This window comes from Heptranchias perlo, chromosome 17 (genome assembly GCF_035084215.1).
Source record: "Heptranchias perlo isolate sHepPer1 chromosome 17, sHepPer1.hap1, whole genome shotgun sequence".
Taxonomy (NCBI): Eukaryota; Metazoa; Chordata; class Chondrichthyes; order Hexanchiformes; family Hexanchidae; genus Heptranchias; species Heptranchias perlo.
The window spans coordinates 56628398-56648599 of NC_090341.1; the positions used below are offsets into that span (position 1 = coordinate 56628398).

Sequence of the window (20202 nt, forward strand, 5' to 3'; positions counted from 1 at the left end):
TCAGATAAAGTAAAAACTAGAAGGCGTAAGGCAATTAACCCAGCATCAAAGCTGAAGGTCAGGCTAGGGTGTGTGACCCAACTAAGAGTTCTATATACAAATGCACGGAGTATAAGGAATAAATTAAATGAACTACAGGTTCAAATTCAAATTGGAGGGTATGACATGATAGCTATTACTGAGACGTGGCTGCAGGATGGTCAGGATTGGGAACTAAATATACCGGGTTTATAAGGTCCACAGGAGAGATAGGGAAAATGGAAGAGGGGGAGGAGTAGCCTTAATGATTAAAGATGAAATCACTTCAATGATAAAGGGGGATATAACGAGAGGTAAGCAGCCAGAGACCTTATGGGTTGAATTGAGAAATAGGAAAGGATCTAAGACTATAGTGGGAGTTGTGTATAGGACCCCTGGCAGCAGCTCTGAAGTGCTAGATTGTATAAATGCAGAGATTAGACAAGCGTGTAACAAAGGCATAGTGGTCTTAATGGGGGACTTTAACCTTCACATAGATTGGGAAAAGCAGACTAGCAACTGTCAGAAAGGTAGTGAATTTCTTGAGTGTGTCCGGGATAGTTTTCTACAGCAGTATGTCCTTGAGGCAACATGGGGGCAAGCCATACTAGATTTAGTAATGAGTAATGAACCAGATTTAGTTAACAGCTTAACTGTGCGTGAACATCTATCCAATAGCGATCATAACATGATCGAGTTCAACGTAGTGTTTGAAAGGGAAAAAAGTGAATCAGTTGCTAAGATTCTAGACTTGGGTAAGGCCGACTTCAATGGGATGAGACAGAGACTGTCCCCAGTAAACTGGGCAAATCTGTTAATGGGTAAAACGACTGATGATCAGTGGGAAATGTTTAAAGAAACATTTAACGTGATATAGAATCGGTTTATACCCCTGAGGGGCAAGAACTCTACTTGCCAAAAAAAACAGCCATGGACAACTAAAGAGGTAAGGGACAGTATAAGACATAAGGAAAGGGCATACAAAAAGGCAAAAAATGGCACAGATCCTGGCGAATGGGAAAGATACAAAGATCAACAAAGGGTCACAAAACAAATAGTAAGAGCTACAAAAAGAGTGTATGAAAAGAAACTTGCAAGGGATATCAAAACCAATACAAAGAACTTTTATAGTTATATTAGGAAAAAGAGGGTGGTCAGGAGCAGTGTTGGCCCCTTAAAAACTGAAAGTGGGGATATTGTTATTGACAATGGGGAAACGGCGGACATGTTGAACAATTACTTTGCATCAGTATTTACAGTAGAAAAAGAGGATAGCATAGCCGGAAATCCCAAGAAAACTAATATTGAATCGGGGACAGGGACTCGATAAAATTAACATAAGTAAAGCAACAGTAATGAAGAAAATAATAGCACTAAAGAGTGACAAATCCCCAGGACCAGATGGTTTCCATCCCAGGGTTCTGAAGGAAGTAGGTGAGCACATTGCAGATGCCCTAACTATAATCTTTCAAAGTTCTCTAGATTCAGGAACTGTCCCTCTAGATTGGAAAATTGCACATGTCACTCCGCTTTTTAAGAAAGGAGAGAGAGGGAAACCGGGGAATTATAGACCAGTTAGCCTAACATCTGTTGTGGGGAAAATGCTGGAGTCTATAATTAAGGATAGGGTGACTGAACACCTCGAGAATTTTCAGTTAATCAGAGAGAGCCAGCATGGATTTGTGAAAGGTAGGTCGTGCCTGACAAACCTGATTGAATTTTTTGAAGACGTGACTAAAGTAGTGGACAGGAGAATGTCAATGGATGTTATTTATATGGACTTCCAGAAGGCCCCACATAAGAGACTGTTAGCTAAGATAGAAGCCCATGGAATCGAGGGAAAAGTATGGACTTGGTTAGGAAGTTGGCTGAGCGAAAGGCGACAGAGAGTAGGGATAATGGGTAGGTACTCACATTGGCAGGATGTGACTCGTGGAGTCCCGCAGGGATCTGTCTTGGGGCCTCAATTATTCACAATATTTATTAATGACTTAGATGAAGGCATAGAAAGTCTCATATCTAAGTTTGCCGATGACACAAAGATTGGTGGCATTGTAAGCAGTGTAGATGAAAACATAAAATTACAAAGGGATATTGATAGATTAGGTGAATGGGCAAAACTGTGGCAAATGGAATTCAATGTAGACAAATGTGAGGTCATCCACTTTGGATCAAAAAAGGATAGAACAGGGTACTTTCTAAATGGTAAAAAGTTAAAAACAGTGGATGTCCAAAGGGTCTTAAGGGTTCAGGTACATAGATCATTGAAGTGTCATGAACAGGTGCAGAAAATAATCAAGACGACTAATGGAATGCTGGCCTTTATATCAAGAGGACTGGAGTACAAGGGGGCAGAAGTTATGCTGCAGCTATACAAAACCCAGGTTAGACCGCACCTGGAGTACTGTGAGCAGTTCTGGGCACCGCACCTTCGGAAGGACATATTGGCCTTGGAGGGAGTGCAGCATAGGTTTGCTAGAATGATACCCGGACTTCAAGGGTTAAGTTACGAGGATAGATTACACAAATTGGGGTTGTATTCTCTGGAGTTTCGAAGGTTAAGGGGTGATCTGATCGAAGTTTATAAGATATTAAGGGGAACAGATAGGGTGGATAGAGAGAAACTATTTCCGCTGGTTGGGGATTTTAGGAGCAGGGGGCACATTCTAAAAATTAGAGCCAGACCTTTCAGGAGCGAGATTAGAAAACATTTCTACACACAAAGGGTGGTAGAAGTTTGGAACTCTCTTCCGCAAACGGCAATTGATACTAGCTCAATATCTCAGATTTAAATCTGAGATAGATAGCTTTTTGGCAATCAAAGGTATTAAGGGATATGGGCCAAAGGCAGGTATATGGAGTTAGATCACAGATCAGCCATGATCTTATCAAATGGCGGAGCATGCACAAGGGGCTGAATGGCCTACTCCTGTTTCTATGTTCCTATAACAACCTTTTATGTGGCACCTTATCGAATGCCTTTTGAAAATCCAAATCTACTACATCCACTAGTTCCCCTTTATCTACCCTGCTAGTTAGAGCCTCAAAAAACTCTAATAGATTTGTCAAACACGATTTCCCTTTCATAAAACCATGTTGACTCTGCTTAACCAGATTATGATTTTCTAAGTGCCCTGTTACCACTTCCTTAATAATGGAACCCCGATGACTGATGTCAGGCTAACTGGCCTGTAGTTCCCTGTTTTCTTTCTCTCTCCTTTCTTGAATAGCGGGGTTACATGAAAGATTCGGTTAATCCCGGGGATGAGGGGGTGGACATATGAGGAGAGGTTGAGTAGATTGGGACTCTACTCATTGGAGTTCAGAAGAATGAGAGGTGATCTTATTGAAACATATAAGATTGTGAAGGGGCTTGATCGGGTGGATGCGGTAAGGATGTTCCCAAGGATGGGTGAAACTAGAACTAGGGGGCATAATCTTAGAATAAGGGGCTGCTCTTTCAAAACTGAGATGAGGAGAAACTTCTTCACTCAGAGGGTAGTAGGTCTGTGGAATTTGCTGGCCCAGAAAGCTGTGGAAGCTACATCATTAAATAAATTTAAAACAGAAATAGACAGTTTCCTAGAAGTAAAGGGAATTAGGGGTTACGGGGAGCGGGCAGGAAATTTTTCATGAATTTAGATTTGAGGTTAGGATCAGATCAGCCATGATCTTATTGAATGGCGGAGCAGGCTCAAGGGGCCGATTGGCCTACTCCTGCTCCTATTTCTTATGTTCTCATGTTCTTATTCTCGGGATGAGGGACTTTAGTTATGTGGATAGACTGGAGAAACTGGGGTTGTTCTCCTTGGAAGAGAGACGGTTGTGAGGAGATTTGATAGAGGTATTCAAAATCATGAAGGGTCTAGACAGAGTAGATAGAGAGAAACTGTTCCCATTGGCAGAAGGGACAAGGACCAGAGGACATAGATTTAAGATGATTGGCAAAAGAACTAAAGGTGACATGAGGAAAAACTTTTTTACTCAGCGAGTGGTTAGGATCTGTAATGCACTGCCCAAGGGGGTGATGAGGCAGATTCAATCATGGCCTTCAAAAGGGAACTGGATAAGTACTTGAAAGGAAAAGATTTGCAGGGCTACGGGGACAGGGTAGGGAGTGGGACTAGCTGGATTGCTCTTGCATAGAGCCGGTGCAGACTCGATGGGCCAAATGGCCTCCTTCCGTGCTGTAACCTTTCTATGATTCTACATTTGCAACCTTCCAATCCACGGGAACCGTTCTGGAAACTAGGGAATTTTGGAAGATCATAACCAATGCATCCACTATCTCTGCAGCCAACTCTTTTACAGCCGTAGGATCTTGTGCTGAGGGTTTAGTTCCATAGACTTTGTAGCTCCCTGTGGTGCATCACCTGTGGTTTTTCCTCTCCCCAGCCCAGGGGCACCGAGGCCAATTGTACTGTGCCTATCTCCACCTCCGTTTGACATCAGCTAACTCAGCACAAATCGGAGATTGAAGCCTGGGGCCTCCTTGATCTGTAACACATTGAGCAGCTCCCTTACACAACTGAGCCTTCAGGTCTTTCTAAATGGCATTAATTGACACAACGACTAAAAGCTGGGAGTCCTTCCCACACATGGACCACAGCAACAGGCATTTCCTAAACTGAAGGCAGACAGGCCCCTTCCCAAAACCAAACTAACAGCAGGCCGCAGTTAAAGGGGAAGCCATGGGATCCATTCCCTTTAAACAGGGAGAGTTGCAGATTTTTACGGACACGTCGACTCTCACGGATCTGATGGCCATCTCGTGGTCTTGCTTAAATGTGCCCTAAACTCACAGAAATCTTGACATGAATTGAATGTTTACCCTTTATACTTATCTCAAGGGGAAAAAAAGTTGAAGCATTCAGGGAAAAGCTTGTTTTATTTCTTGCTGATTTTCTACTTGTATCTCACAGCCCAAGTTACCTCAGGAGATACAACCATGGAAGGTTACGGCACAGAAGAAGGCCATTCGGCCCATCATGTCTGTCCTAGCTCTTTGTGCTAGAACAATCCAAGCTACTCCCGCTGCTCTTCTCCCTTCCCAGACCCTTGTTTCTGACAGAATCATAGAAGGGCCCACTGCCAAAACCCAACTGCTGGTTCAAACCCAGGTAGACGGTCTCAGGTGCCCCTTAATGTCCCTCACCTTGGCTGTGCCCAATGTTGGCAGCACTGCTCAAATCAGGGAGGGAAAGGACAGGAGATTAAAACATCCATTTTATAAATTTAGTCTTAAAAAACACAATAAAAGGGAAAGAGAAACTCAACCCCTCAGTATTTCTAAAACGAGTTTAGTTCCACAAAGCATCATCTGTAATGGTGACTGGCCCTGGACACCTCTGGACCCCCGGGCAGGCCCCCAATCCCGGCAACTTTTGGAGAGGCTACCTTACTGATTTCAATACTTGAATGAAGCTGGACTTCAAATCAGTAGCAACCTGAAAGGAAGCATCCCTTTAATGGACACAAATATCAAAGGGTACGGGGAAAGGGCGGGAAAGTGGAGTTGAGGTAAAAATCAGATCAGCCATGATCTCATTAAATGGTGGAGCAGGCTCGAGGGGCCGAATGGCCTACTCCTGCTCCTATCTCTTATGGTCTTATGGACACGGGCCTTTCATCTCCACGGTGGTTGGCTAAAGGGAGTGTAGGGTCGCCAACTCTGGTTGGACATATTCCTGGCCCAAGCGTCTCCCTCACTCCCTCGGGCCTGTGGTCCGAGCGTCCCCTCACTCCCTCGGGCCTGTGGTCCGAGCGTCCCCCTCACTCCCTCGGGCCTATGGTTTGTGTCCCCCTCACTCCCTCGGGCCTATGGTCCGAGCGTCCCCCTCACTCCCTCGGGCCTATGGTCCGAGCGTCCCCCTCACTCCCTCGGGCCTATGGTTTGCGTCCCCCTCACTCCCTCGGGCCTATGGTCCGAGCGTCCCCTTCACTCCCTCGGGCCTGTTGTCCAAGTGCCCCCTCACTCCATCGGGCCCACATGCTGTGCTTCCTGATTTTACTCGCTAAACGGTTTATTTTCCCATCAACCAGCATTTCGGGGCCTTCATCCTGGATCATAAACCGTCCACATCGTCCCAAAGCTGCAAATGCAGTTTAGCAGTGAAGGGGTGACTGAGACGTGTTTTACAAGACAGCTGGTCACACCCAGTCTCAAAGTCCTGTGGCCTAAAGCAAAACAAACAGGCCCGGCCTCTGACAGCACATCAGCCACCACCCCTCACAACAACTGTAGATATTAAGAGACAGAGCAGTCCCTGCATTATGAAGCAGAAATAAATCCTCAAATTAACTCAACAGATAAACAGAATTAATAAACTTTAAAAAAAAATTATTAAAGGGGCAGTGTCTCCTAGAAAAATATCAGCTTTTTTTTGCTTGAAAACACATGGCGTTATAAGAAAGAAAATAAAGAACTTGCATTTAGGACATCCCAAAGCGCTTTACAGTCAAGTAAGTACTTTTGAAGTGTACTTTTACATCCACCTGAGAAGGGAGACGGGGGCCTTGGTTTAAGGTCTCATCTGAAAGACGGCACTTCTGACAGTGCAGCACTCCCTCAGTACTGCACTGGAGTATAAATGGTGTCACACTTTATCATCACATCGTTTGCGTGTCACATCATTGTAATGAAAATGATGCACAGCTCTCTTTGCTTCCCTCGCAACAAAAAAAGGTTTACCGAGCCACACACGCAATGCCCCTTTAAAACCTCGACCTGCCATCTCCTCGTGATGAATATCATTGATGTGAAAAGCCATTGATTTTTCTGGGTGACACTTGCAGTGTTGCCGATCCCCGAATATCCAGGCTGATGGTCACTTTCCAGAAACCTTATGGTACGCTGGGAAAAAAAACAGATTCCGATGTTCCCCCGGGATCAGCGAGCAGCTTCCGGTGACTGCCATCTCGGTCAGAGGGGGAACAGGAGCACGGCCCAACAACAACTTGCATTTATATAGTGCCTTTAACGTAGTAAAACATCCCAAGGGGCTTCACAGGAGCGATTATCAAACAAAATTTGACACCGAGCCATATAAGGAGATATTAGGACAGGCGACCAAAAGTTTGGTCAAAGAAGTAAGTTTTAAGCAGTGTCTTAAAGGAGAGCGTGGTAGAGAGGCGGGGAGGTTCATGGAGGGAATTCCAGAGCTTAGGGCCTAGACGGCTGAAGGCACGGTGGAGCGATTAAAATTGGGGATGTGCAAGAGGCCAGAATTGGAGGAGCGCAGAGATCTCGGAGGGTTGTAGGAGGTTACAGAGATCGGGAGGGGCGAGGCCATAGAAGGATTTGAAAACAAGGCCAGACCAAGAGCCAATGTAGGTCAGCGTGCATTGGGATGAAACAGTAAGCAATGTTACTGCCTCATTTCATGCAATCTCGGTCACATTTAAGGTACTTAGAAATCGAGAGTGCTGTGCAGCGGTTATGTTACTGGACTAGTAATCAGGAGGCCTGGACTAGTAATCCGGAGGCCTGGACTAGTAATCCGGAGAACATCCCACCATGGTAGTTTAAGATTCTGAATTCAGTTAAAAATAAATCTGGAAATAAAAAGCTGGTATCAGTAAAAGTGACCATAAAGCTGTTGGACTGTCGTAAAAACCCAACTGGTTCACTCATGTCCTTTAGGGGAGGAAATCTGCCGTCCCCCTACCCGGTCTGGACTATATATGTGACTCCAGTCCCACACCAACGTAGTTGACTCTTAACTGCCCTCTGAAATGGCCTAGCGAGCCCCTCAGTCAGGGTGACCACGAATGGGCAATAAATGCCATCGTTGCCAGCAACGCCCACATGCCGAGATTTTTCTTTTAAAAGCCAATGTGGTACTTACCGAAGGGATAGGATTGTGGGCTGCAGTCCTGAGTGAGGTCTGCAGGCTGGGAAAGAAAACTCCTCGGGAGTTGCTACACAGGCTGAACAAGTCTGAGCAAGCAGGATCAGCTGCTCGGGAAGTGGCCTCTCCCACACCAAACACTGATCCAATGAGAAATAGAGACAGCTTCCTCCTTCAGGTCTGTGTTAACCCTCCACAGGGCTTGTCAGCTCTGCCATTCCCAGCATTCGCATCCCTCCCCGTGATCCACAGAGTGAATACGATCATTGAGATTGAGGAGCAGGGGGCATGGAGTCAAATTAAACAGTAAGGCTTTATGTGTGGAATGGGCCCACCTTCAGGTGCTGAAGCTCAAAGCTGATTTGTCCGTTAAGGTTGCCAACTCTGATTGGATGATTCTCCACTGTCAGTCAAACAGTCTTTTTCCAATCTCCAATATTTTTATAATAAAGGAAAATTTTCAAAGAAAATGAAAAAAATAAACACATACTCCTTTTGTCGTCCCTATGGTTTTTCTCCCCGGCTGATTGCAGCAGTGTCCGCGAGGTTCATCGTGAGTTGCTGGGACAATCCTGGAGGATTGGCGAGCCCACTGCCTGCACATGCTGAAGTGATTAAAAACTGGACTTTTCTGTCAATTATCAAAATTACTGCCCACTGCGCCGAAACCCAGGCTGGCAGTCACCCTAATGCCAATTCTGTTTCTCTTCAAGTCTCTTTCCTGTCCCCACTACCTGAGAGCACCCAGCAGTTCTCTGAAACTGTTTGTATCTTACTTGGTTATAAGAGCAACCAGAACACTACTGTTTAAGTTTTGTATTGAAAAAACTTCCACAAGTGTTAAAAGGTGGGAGTGAACCGTGAGCTGGCAATGCCTCCTTCTCTCCTGGAGGACTACCTTCAGGCCTTGTCTCAAGAGAAACATAAGAGGAAAGGCAGGGGCGATAAGTCCATCAATGCCGGATTGATACTGCATGTAGGGTGGGCTCTGTTTGTACAGTGATGTAAGCAGGAGTCACCTATTCATTGAGTCCAGAGGAAGGATTTTACACCCAAAACATCCCCTGACTCCATTCTGTTTCTCCACAGGTGCTGCCTGACCTGCTGAGTATTTCCAGCCTTTATTTTCCTGCTTTTCTTTACTGCCCACTGGCTCCCTGCTGCTGGCCCTCTCTGCCCTCTTGTTACTAGGGGAGGTTACTTGGTGACTCATAACGACAGCAAAGGAAAGTGAGCGACTCGTAGTGCAGCAATGGGTCAGCAACCTCGGGCCCATGTGGTCGACACCGTTAAACGAAGGAAAGAACTTACATCCAGCTTCTTTCATGACCTCAGGATGTTCACAGCCAATGAGGTCCTTTTGAAGTGTAGTTACTGTTATACTGTAGGAAAGGCAGCAGCCAATTTGTGCAGAGCAAGATCCCACAAACAGCAATAAATAAATCACCAGGTAATTTGCTTTGTTGTTTTTATGAGGGATAAATGTTAGCCAGGACACTGGGGAGAACTCCCCAGCTCTTCTTCGAAATAGTGTCATGGGATCTTTTCCATCCACCTGAGAGGGCAGACGGAGCTTCAGTTTTTTTTTTATTCGTTCATGGGATGTGGGCGTCGCTGGCAAGGCCAGCATTTATTGCCCATCCCTAATTGCCCTTGAGAATGTGGTGGTGAGCCACCTTCTTGAACCGCTGCAGTCCGTGTGGTGAAGGTTCTCCCACAGTGCTGTTAGGAAGGGAGTTCCAGGATTTTGACCCAGCGACGATGAAGGAACGGCAATATATTTCCAAGTCGGGATGGTGTGTGACTTGGAGGGGAACATGCAGGTGGTGTTGTTCCCATGTGCCTGGTGCTCTTGTCCTTCTAGGTGGTAGAGGTCGAGGGTTTGGGAGGTGCTGTCGAAGAAGCCTTGGTGAGTTGCTGCAGTGCACCCTGTGGATGGTACACACTGCAGCCACTGTGCGCCGGTGGTGAAGGGTGTGAATGTTTAGGGTGGTGGATGGGGTGCCAATCAAGCGGGCTACTTTGTCCTGGTTTAATGTCTCCTCTGAAAGATGTCACCTCCAACAGTGCAGCACTCCCTCAGTACTGCATTGATGTGTCAATCTCGATTTTGTGTTCAAGTCTCTGGAGCGGGACTGAACTCATAGCCGTCTGACTCAGAGGTAAGAGTGCTACTGAGCCAAGGCTGAACCTTAATAATGACAACTCGCTGCTTTTACCCATGTTTACAATTTGGTGCAACAGTTTACGTTTTCCTAACGTTACTACATGTTACCCTGTCCCAAACGGCACAGGGTTAGGGCATTTTTTAAAAGGCTTCCTTCATGTGTGAATGTGAAATGGCGCCACTTATACAGCAGCCTGTTTTTGTCTAAACACGGCAGTTGAAAATAGACATCCATTATCCTGCTTTCCTTCTTCATAATCACCTTATACAACAATAGAGGTTTATGGCACAGAACAAGGCCATTCGGCCCATCATGTCTGTCTTGGCTCTTTGTGCTAGAACAATCCAAGCTACTCCTGCTGCTCCGCTCCCTCTCCAGAGCCTTGTTTTTTACAGAATGGTAGAAGGGACTGCTGCCAAAACCTGACTCCTGGTTCAAACCTGGGCACAAGGCCTCAGGTGCCCCTTGGAGTCTCACTCCTTGACTTTGCCCAATGTTGGCACTGCTGTTCAAATCAGGCAGCGAAAGGATAGGTTGAAACATCCGCTTCATAAATTTGGTCTTAAAAAACTCAAGACAAACTGATAAACTTAAAAAAAACACAATAAAAGGAAAAGAGAATCTCAAACCCCTCAGCATTTTTGAAACAGTTTGGTTCTAGAAGAAGGAATCATTGTGACGGCCCTTACTCTCCAGAGGGTCCCACATCTGGGAGCACCAACTTCCGCCACAGACAAGCTTGTGGTCCTTTTGCGATTGACAAGCGGCTGGACCAATCGGATAGCGGCAGCGTGGGGCTGAGAGCAGTGATTGGCGGTAACTGGGCGAGCGGGGCGGGCACACGGCGTCAGGTTAGGTTGTCGCGCGCGGTACCAGTTGCCATGCGGATGAATGAGAGCAAGATGGCGGCGGTCGCGGCGAGTGGTTCGTTCTTCATCCGAAAAAAGAAGCCGAGTGAGGGGAGAGGGAAGAAAAGGAAGGTAAAAAGCCCCGGGATCGGGGGGTGAGGGAGACGCTGTCTGTCTGGGGAATGGGGGGGGGGAGACGCTGGCTGTCTGGGGAATGGGGGGGGGAAGACGCTGGATGTCTGGGGAATGGGGGGGGGAGACGCTGGATGTCTGGGGAATGGGGGGGGGAAGACGCTGGATGTCTGGGGAATGGGGGGGGGAAGACGCTGGATGTCTGGGGAATGGGGGGGGGGAGACGCTGGATGTCTGGGGAATGGGGGGGGGGAAGACGCTGGATGTCTGGGGAATGGGGGGGGGAAGACGCTGGATGTCTGGGGAATGGGGGGGGGAGACGCTGGATGTCTGGGGAATGGGGGGGGGAAGACGCTGGATGTCTGGGGAATGGGGGGGGGGGAGACGCTGGCTGTCTGTCTGGGGAATGGGGGGGGGGAAGACGCTGGATGTCTGGGGAATGGGGGGGGGGAAGACGCTGGATGTCTGGGGAATATTGGGGGGGAGACGCTGGATGTCTGGGGAATGGGGGGGGGGGGAAAGACGCTGGCTGTCTGGGGAATATTGGGGGGGGAGACGCTGGATGTCTGGGGAATGGGGGGGGGGGGGAAAGACGCTGGCTGTCTGGGGAATGGGGGGGGGGAAGATCTTCTCCCCTCCCCCCTTCCCCAGACAGCAGCGTCCTCCCCCCCCCGAACTCAGCCGGGTGTTAAGGCAGCTTGTGGTGGATGGAGTAAGCCCTTCGCATGATATAGAATATGCTTTGACGGCAGTGCTGGATGGTAGGTATGGCGGTGCAGCTGCTGCCAGAGGAGGGACAGACTTTCTCCAGGGGTGATGCAGGTGCTCACAGCAGGATGTAGCTTTCCAGTTGTTGACCAGCAAGTCAGGACGTTCTAGCGCCACAAAGCAGGTGTCAGCTGTGGCTCAGTGGTAGCACACTCGCCTCTGAGTCAGAAAGTCCTGGGTTCAAGCTTCGCTGTAGAGATTTGAGCACAGAATCCAGGCTGACACTTCGTTGGAGTGCTGCACTGTTGGAGGTGCCGTCGTTCGGATGAGACGTTGAACAGAGGCCCCATCTGCCCTCTCAGGTGGACGTATGAGAATCCCCGGTACTATTCGAAGAAGAGCAAGGGAGTTCTCCTTGTTTTCCTGGCCAGTATTTATCCTTCAACCAACATCATTTTAAAAAAAATAGATTATCTTGTCATTATCTCATTGCTGTTTGTGGGACCTTGCAATGTAGGAAATGCAACAGCCAATTTGCACACAGCAACAGTGACCACAGTTCAAAAGTACATAATTGACTGTGAAGCACTTTGGGACGTCCTGAGGTTGTGAAAGGCGCTATATAAATGCAAGTTCTTTAAAGCTTTCTCTGTCACTGCTGGTGCTGTGGAATGTGCTCTTCAGTGTAGATGGATCAACTCCCCAGTGATCTGGGCATTCTTGGTCTTTGACACAACTGAACTGTGTCACTAGGATTTCAGTAATGTGTGTGAAATTTTGGTACTGTGTGTCCACTCAAACTATGAAAAGCACCCAGTGTTTTAATTCCAGAATTTGACCTTCCAGACATGGGTAGTATTTGTAGAAAGCATTTTCAGCTGTATGACGTACTGGTCCTTATAGATATCACCGGCGGGAGCAATTTGAGGCGATGAGTTCAAAAAAGACTTGCATTTATACAGCGCCTTTCACAACCTCAGGAAGTTCCAAAGTGCTTTACATTGAAGTATTTTTGAAGTGCAGTCACTGTTGTAATGTAGGAAACGCGGCAGCCAATTTGCGCTCAGCAAGCAACAATGTGATTGACCAGATAATCTGTTTTAGTGATGTTGGTTGAGGGATAAATATTGGTCAGGACACCAGGGAGAACTCCCCTACTCGTCTTTGAGATAGTGCTGTGGGATAAAGTCTCAAGTCATGAAAGGTTAGTTAAGAGATGTTAATGAGTACAGTTTAATAAAAAAAAACAGTCTCAGCAATCCAACCAGCAGACTCAGTTTTTCAGCTGACCTGCCCTCTCCCACCCTGCTTAACACTGCTTTTCAATGCGAGTCTGCCTAAGTCAGTTGGCAGCCCTGCATGCACCTAAGTGAGTAAAATGAGAGCTAATAATGAAAAGCAATCACCTCTGGAAGAATCTACCAGCATAACCTGCTGGTGGGGAATACAATAACCAAACAGGGAAACCTCTCTCTCAGCAGTGAAATCCAGCACCACTGCTTTTCCCAATCCAATTGGGATCTGCCTGAAGAAACTTGCATTTATAGAGGCGTAGAATATAAAAGTCGAGATGTAATGGTGAATCTTTATTAACCTCAGTAAGACCAGTTTGATTACTGTGTGCAGTCCTGGACTCCACACTATAGGAAGGATGTTGAAGCAATAGAGAGGGCACAGCACAGATTCACAAATACAAAGAAAGACTTGAACAACGGGGACATTTTTCCTTGGAACAGAAGAGATTGAGGGGAGATTTGATAGAGGTGTTTAAAATTACGCAGGGATGATTCGGATTTTCCAATGATTGAGATTCTAGAACAAAGGGAAATCGATATAGGAGAAATTTAGGACAGAGAGCAGAAGAAACACTTGCACAGAGGGTTGTGGGGCTGTGATATTCACTACCAGAGTTACCAAGAGAGACCATGTCAATATTTAAGAATAGGTTAGATAGATGGTTGAAGGAAAGGGGGAGTAAAGGATATGGGAACGGAACGGGCACATGGGATTAGGATTACTGCTCGTGTGGAGGATAAACACCAACAGGGACTGGTTGGGCCGAACGGTCTGTTGTCTGTGTTGTGATTTCTATGTAACTTTGAAATCCCTGTGCTCAGGGTGGGGGAGCCAGTGAAGGTCTGTGGCTGGGACCTAGATTGCAGAGTTCTGGATGAAGTGGCGTTTGCATACTGTGGAGTGTACAAACACCACTTCATCTAGAACTCTGCAATCTGGATGAAGTGGTGTTTGTATACTGTGGAGTGTACAAACACCACTTCATCTAGAACTCTGCAATCTGGATGAAGTGGTGTTTGCACACTCCGTCCAAACGGATGTGCAGAGTGCTTATGGAAAGGATGGGATATCGGTGTCATGGTGGGCTCACTGCTGCTTGCTCGCTGCCTGATACATCGGCCTGGGCCTAATGGGCTGGCTTTGATTGTGAGGGAATGCTCGATGTGAGTGAGGTACTGAGCCTCATAAAGTGAAAGCTTTGTTTCCCTTTAAGGTTCATTCCCATCTCTGCCCAACGTAGAACACTAATTTTATACTTTCTTCCCAGGCTGAAGATGGCGAAGATAAGGTTCGCAAGAAATTCACTCCAAAGCTGAATGAAGAGATTTCCAGTGACTCCGAGACAGAAAGGTAACCGAATGTTCACAGCATGATTCTACCTCTCTCGATACTGGAGAATGGTCATGTTTTACAGTAGTGAGCTTGAATCCGGTACCTGTTGAGAGAGTACTGTGGAACTGGTAGACCCAAGTCACACTCACCCATCTTCACGAAATACCCAGATATATATACTCAAATGCTGTATAATATTCCCAGTGTTACTGAGTTCCTGCATCAGTAGGTGGGTTGCACTTGCCTCTCTGTCTAGCCACTGCCTGCCTCCATCCCCAGGCAGTGTGTGGCGCTGTGGGCAGCACCAGTCACTTTAGCTGACATGCAGACTGGGTAGAGGACTGGCTATGTTCCAGTTTAAAGAAGTAGCCTCTTTATTGTGGCTGTGGAAGGTTCTGACAGTCTGCTGCCTCCACACCCCCCCACCCCCCGGTGTTTGGTACGCTGTGCTTTGTCAGGGGGAATGGAAATCCCAGTCTGAATCCCGTGAGTGAGGAGGAAGGGGCTGCTTCCACCCTGAGCTGGGAGGCACCATTCAGTCATTCGTACACTGACCTGCTCAGTGGTATTGGAGCTTCAAGCAGGAAGTCTTCTGCTCATTGGGCCAGTATTTAATTTTACTTCACTATTGGCTTTCATGTTGGAACAGATTACAAAAATGCCCATGTACATTAGATCTGAAGCCTTTTCCTTTCCCCAGTTCTCTGCAAAAGACGCTGACTTATGCAGGGCTATGCTTGGCAGGCGTGGGGCAATGGTTGGCGGGGCCTGGGTTGCGGTCCGTGGGGCCTGGGTCCTCGGGTGCCTTCCAGTACCTCATTCAAGTTCCCAATGGTAATGGGTGAGCCTTGAAGAGGAGCCCTGTCAGGCTCTTTGACTATTGAGGACAGCCAAGCTTAACCCTATCCACATCTGCCCCTTTCCAGCAAGAGGTCACTAGATTGGATCAAGAGCAGGAACTCTGACTGAATTTTCCTCCCCTCCACCCTACCCCCAGCTCTAAGGTGCTGAGCCCAAGTGCAGCCCCACGCCCCCTCCTCTAGCCCTGCCCCTAGTTAAGACCGGCTAACTCGGCACAGACCAGGCTGGACCCTTACACTACACACTGAGCCTGCAGTGGTGGGGAGTAGGTTAGAAGCTTTTTGCACAGTTGCATGCCTCTTAAAGTTAAAGACTATCTAAATTCTTCTCCGGCAGCATTGGGCCCAAAAAGAAAGTTGCCGAGGAGTTGGAGATTGAGGAGACGGCACAAGAGAAGAAGCTGCGACTGGCCAAACTCTACCTGGAGCAACTCCGGCGGGAAGGTACAGCTCACATTAATTAATTAAAATCTGGAATTAAAATACTAGTATCAGTAATGGTGGCCCTGAAACTACCGGATTGTCGTAAAAACCCATCTGGTTCACTAATGTCCTTTAGGGAAGGAAACCTGCCGTCCTTACCCGGCGTGGCCTATATGTGACTCCAGACCCACAGCAATGTGGTTGGTTCTTAATTACCCTCTGAAATGGCTGAGCAAGCCACTCAGTTGTAAAATCGCGCTTAAAAAAAAAAGTCATAAGAAGAATAAAACCTGAAGGACCACCTGGCATCGGACCACTAGGCACCGGACACGACAAAGGCAAACCAAGCCCAGTCGACCCTGCAAAGTTCTCCTCACTAACTTCTGGGGACTTGTGCCAAAATTGGGAGAGCTGTCCCACAGACCAGTCAAGCAACAGCCTGACATAGCCATACTCACAGAATCATACCTTTCAGCCAATGTCCCAGACTCTTCTATCACCATCCCTGGGTATGTCTTGTCCCACCGGCAGGACAGGCTGAACAGAGGTGGCGGTACAGTGATATACAGTCAGGAGGGAGTGGCCCTGGGAGTCCTCAACATTGACTCTGGACCCCATGAAATTTCATGGTATCAGGTCAAACATGGGCAAGGAAACCTCCTGCTGATTACCACCTACCGCCCTCCCTCAGCTGATGAATCGGTCCTCCTCCATGTTGAACACCACTTGGAGGAAGCACTGAGGGTAGCAAGGGCACAGAATGTACTCTGGGTGGGGGAACTTCAATGTCCATTACCAAGAGTGGCTCGGTAGCACCACTACTGACCGAGCTGGCCGAGTCCCAAAGGACAGAGCTGCCAGACTGGGCCTGCGGCAGGTGGTGAGCGAACCAACACGAGGGGAAAAACTTACTTGACCTCTTCCTCACCAATCTACCTGTCGCAAATGCATCTGTCCATGGTGGGAGTGACCACCGCACAGTCCTCGTGGAGACGAAGTCCCGTCTTCGCACTGAGGACACCATCCAACGTGTTGTGTGGCACTACCACCGTGCTAAACGGGATAGATTCAGAACCGATCTAGCAGCACAAAACTGGGCATCCATGAGGCGCTGTGGGCCATCAGCAGCAGCAGAATTGTATTCCACCACAATCTGTAACCTCATGGCCCGGCATATTCCTCACTCTACCATTACCAACAAGCCAGGGGATCAACCCTGGTTCAATGAGGAGTGTAGAAGAGCATGCCAGGAGCAGCACCAGGCGTACCTAAAAATGAGGTGCCAACCTGGTGAAGCTACAACTCACGACTACATGCATGCTAAACAGCGGAAGCAACATGCTATAGTCAGAGCTAAGCGATTCCACAACCAACAGATCAGATCAAAGCTCTGCAGTCCTGCCACATCCAGTCGTGAATGGTGGTGGACAATTTAACAACTAACGGGAGGAGGAGGCTCTGCAAACATCCCCATCCTCAATGATGGCGGAGTCCAGCACGTGAGTGCAAAAGACAAGGCTGAAATGTTTACACCCATCTTCAGCCAGAAGTGCCGAGTGGATGATCCATCTCGGCCTCCTCCCGATATCCCCACCATCACAGAAGCCAGTCTTCAGCCAATTCGATTCACTCCACGTGATATCAAGAAACGGCTGAGTGCACTGGATACAGCAAAGGCTATGGGCCCCGACAACATCCCGGCTGTAGTACTGAAGACTTGTGCTTCAGAACTAGCTGCGCCTCTAGCCAAACTGTTCCAGTACAGCTACAACACTGGCATCTACCCGACAATGTGGAAAATTGCCCAGGTATGTCCTGTCCACAAAAAGCAGGACAAATCCAATCCGGCCAATTACCGACCCATCAGTTTACTCTCAATCATCAGCAAAGTGATGGAAGGTGTCGTCGACAGTGCTATCAAGTGGCACTTACTCACCAATAACCTGCTCACCGATGCTCAATTTGGGTTCCGTCAGGACCACTCGGCTCCAGACCTCGTTACAGCCTTGGTCCAAACATGGACAAAAGAGCTGAATTCCAGAGGTGAGGTGAGAGTGACTGCCCTTGACATCAAGGCAGCATTTGACCGAGTGTGGCACCAAGGAGCCCTAGTAAAATTGAAGTCAATGGGAATCAGGGGGAAAACTCTCCAGTGGTTGGAGTCATACCGAGCACAAAGGAAGATGGTAGTGGTTGTTGGAGGCCAATCATCTCAGCCCCAGGGCATTGCTGCAGGAGTTCCTCAGGGCAGTGTCCTAGGCCCAACCATTTTCAGCTGCTTCATCAATGACCTTCCCTCCATCATAAGGTCAGAAATGGGGATGTTCGCTGATGATTGCACAGTGTTCAATTCCATTCTCAACCCCTCAAATAATGAAGCAGTGCGTGCCCACATGCAGCAAGACCTGGACAACATCCAGGCTTGGGCTGATAAGTGGCAAGTAACATTCGCACCAGACATGTGCCAGGCAATGACCATCTCCAAGAAGAGAGAGTCTAACTACCTCCCCTTGACATTCACTGGCATTACCATCGCCGAATCCCCCACCATCAACATCCTGGGGGTCACCTTTGACCAGAAGCTTAACTGGACCAGCCATATAAATACTGTGGCTACAAGAGCAGGTCAGAGGCTGGGTATTCTGCGGCGAGTGACTCACCTCCTGACTCCCCAAAGCCTTTCCACCATCTACAAGGCACAAGTCAGGAGTGTGATGGAATATTCTCCACTTGCCTGGATGAGTGCAGCTCCAACAACACTCAAGAAGCTCGACACCATCCAGGACAAAGCAGCCCACTTGATTGGCACCCCATCCACCATCCTAAATATTCACTCCCTTCACCACCGGCGCACAGTGGCTGCGGTGTGTACCATCCACAGGATGCACTGCAGCAACTCGCCAAGGCTTCTTCGACAGCACCTCCCAAACCCATGACCTCTACCTCCTGGAAGGACAAGAGCAGCAGGTACATGGGAACAACACCACCTGCACGTTCCTCCAAGTCACACACCCGACTTGGAAATATATCGCCGTTCCTTCATCGTCGCTGGGTCAAAATCCTGGAACTCCCTTCCTAACAGCACTGTGGGAGAACCGTCACCACACGGTTTAAGAAGGCAGCTCACTACCACCTTCTCAAGGGCAATTAGGGATGGGCAATAAATGCCGGCCTCGCCAGCGACACCCACATCCCATGAACGAATAAAAAAAAACATGGGCTGCAGAAAGGTGGCAGGTGATAACTGCGCTGTTCAGCAATCAAATCTCCAGCCCACCTAGTGGGGGGCAGCCAGTGACAGCCAGTTCTGGGGGACAGATTTCCAAAGAATCTTTCTCCCATTCTTTATCATTGTGTAGAACTTCCAGCACTTCAAACCATTGCTTTACTGGGCGCTATAACAACAGGATGCAGTACCCTGACGGGTAAACGCAAGGTTGGACATTGTACTGAGTCATATGCACCGGGGTCCAATCCTTGATCTGAGTTGACTTGGCCGGTCACAGCTGGACGGCACTGGGAGAGCAACAATTGTCCTCATGCTGAGGAGTAAAGGAAAAATTAGCCCCAGTTCTTGATCCGAGCAGGCACAAGTGCTACAGAGTGCGTCTGTGTGGATATCAGGTATAGAATCTGGCTCTGTTGCAACGCCTCCCCCTCCCTGCCCCCAAAAGATCAAATAGGCTGCTGATGTTCACCACGCTCACATGTAAAGAATAAACACTGTGGCTATGTTACAGAGGGCAACCTGTGACCATTCAACCACATCTCAGCATACAGTAGTGCTTTCAGGAGAGAAGGGGAGAGATCTTTACAGGTAGGGGAAAGTGGAGTGACTGGTGGTTACTGAGGGAAGGGAATGGCCTGCGGAGCGGTGCTGTTACCTCGGACGTTCTCACTTATTTCCATTGTTTGCTCAACATATTTCCTTCCCGTTCACTCATCGCACAGCCATGGGTCTGCAGTGCTAGATTTTATTGCGTTTATGGGGTGGAAGTCTGCCACACAGCAACTGTGCCACTGGATTCTGTTGTAAGGGCACACTCTGCCATGCAGTGATAGGTCTCTGTAAAGCGTGGTGCTGCAACCCTCTCGACGCCTCATTACAGAGCAGTTCTGCTGTATTTTTGAATAGAGTCTAGGCAGAGGGTGGGACACTGGTGATGGTGGTGGGGGGCTGGAGATTGTCTGCTTGCCTTTGAGCAGCCCTGGGATCTGCTGCCATATTTTTAATCACTTCTTGTTTGCAGAAGAAGAGAAGGCAGAAGAGGAGCAGTTTGAGAATGACCTGATCGGAGGCAGGCTGGAGGAGGAAGTGGTAAGAAATGCTGTGCCTTTGAAGGAATTGCATCAGGAAGGAAGACCATCGCAGCTTCCATAGAGCAAGTGGAAAGGCTCAGTTAAAACCATCAGTCTTACTGTGTTTTTATTTTTTGTATACTTTTTTGTTCCTTTCCCTTTAGGAAAGTACCCAGCTCCTACTTTGAAATCAGGAGCTCAATGTGCAAGGAATCACAAGCAGGAACCAGTGTCCCATCATGCAGTGTTGCTTAGGCTGGCCCTCGAG

The 20202-nt window shown here is 48.0% G+C and overlaps 1 protein-coding gene across 2 annotated transcripts in view; it reads left to right on the forward strand.

Moving 5' to 3' along the window:
* Window positions 1–10914: 10914 nt before the first annotated feature.
* The window catches only part of rrp9 (ribosomal RNA processing 9, U3 small nucleolar RNA binding protein), a 54231-nt gene continuing 44943 nt past the window's right edge, over window positions 10915–20202 (forward strand). For both annotated transcript variants that reach the window (XM_067998274.1, XM_067998275.1), the window contains exons 1-4: window positions 10915–11016; window positions 14288–14370; window positions 15550–15656; window positions 19886–19953. In XM_067998274.1, the coding sequence (XP_067854375.1) occupies window positions 10918–11016; window positions 14288–14370; window positions 15550–15656; window positions 19886–19953 (357 nt within the window). In that variant the 5' untranslated portion in view covers window positions 10915–10917. The remainder of the gene's footprint in view (window positions 11017–14287; window positions 14371–15549; window positions 15657–19885; window positions 19954–20202) is intronic.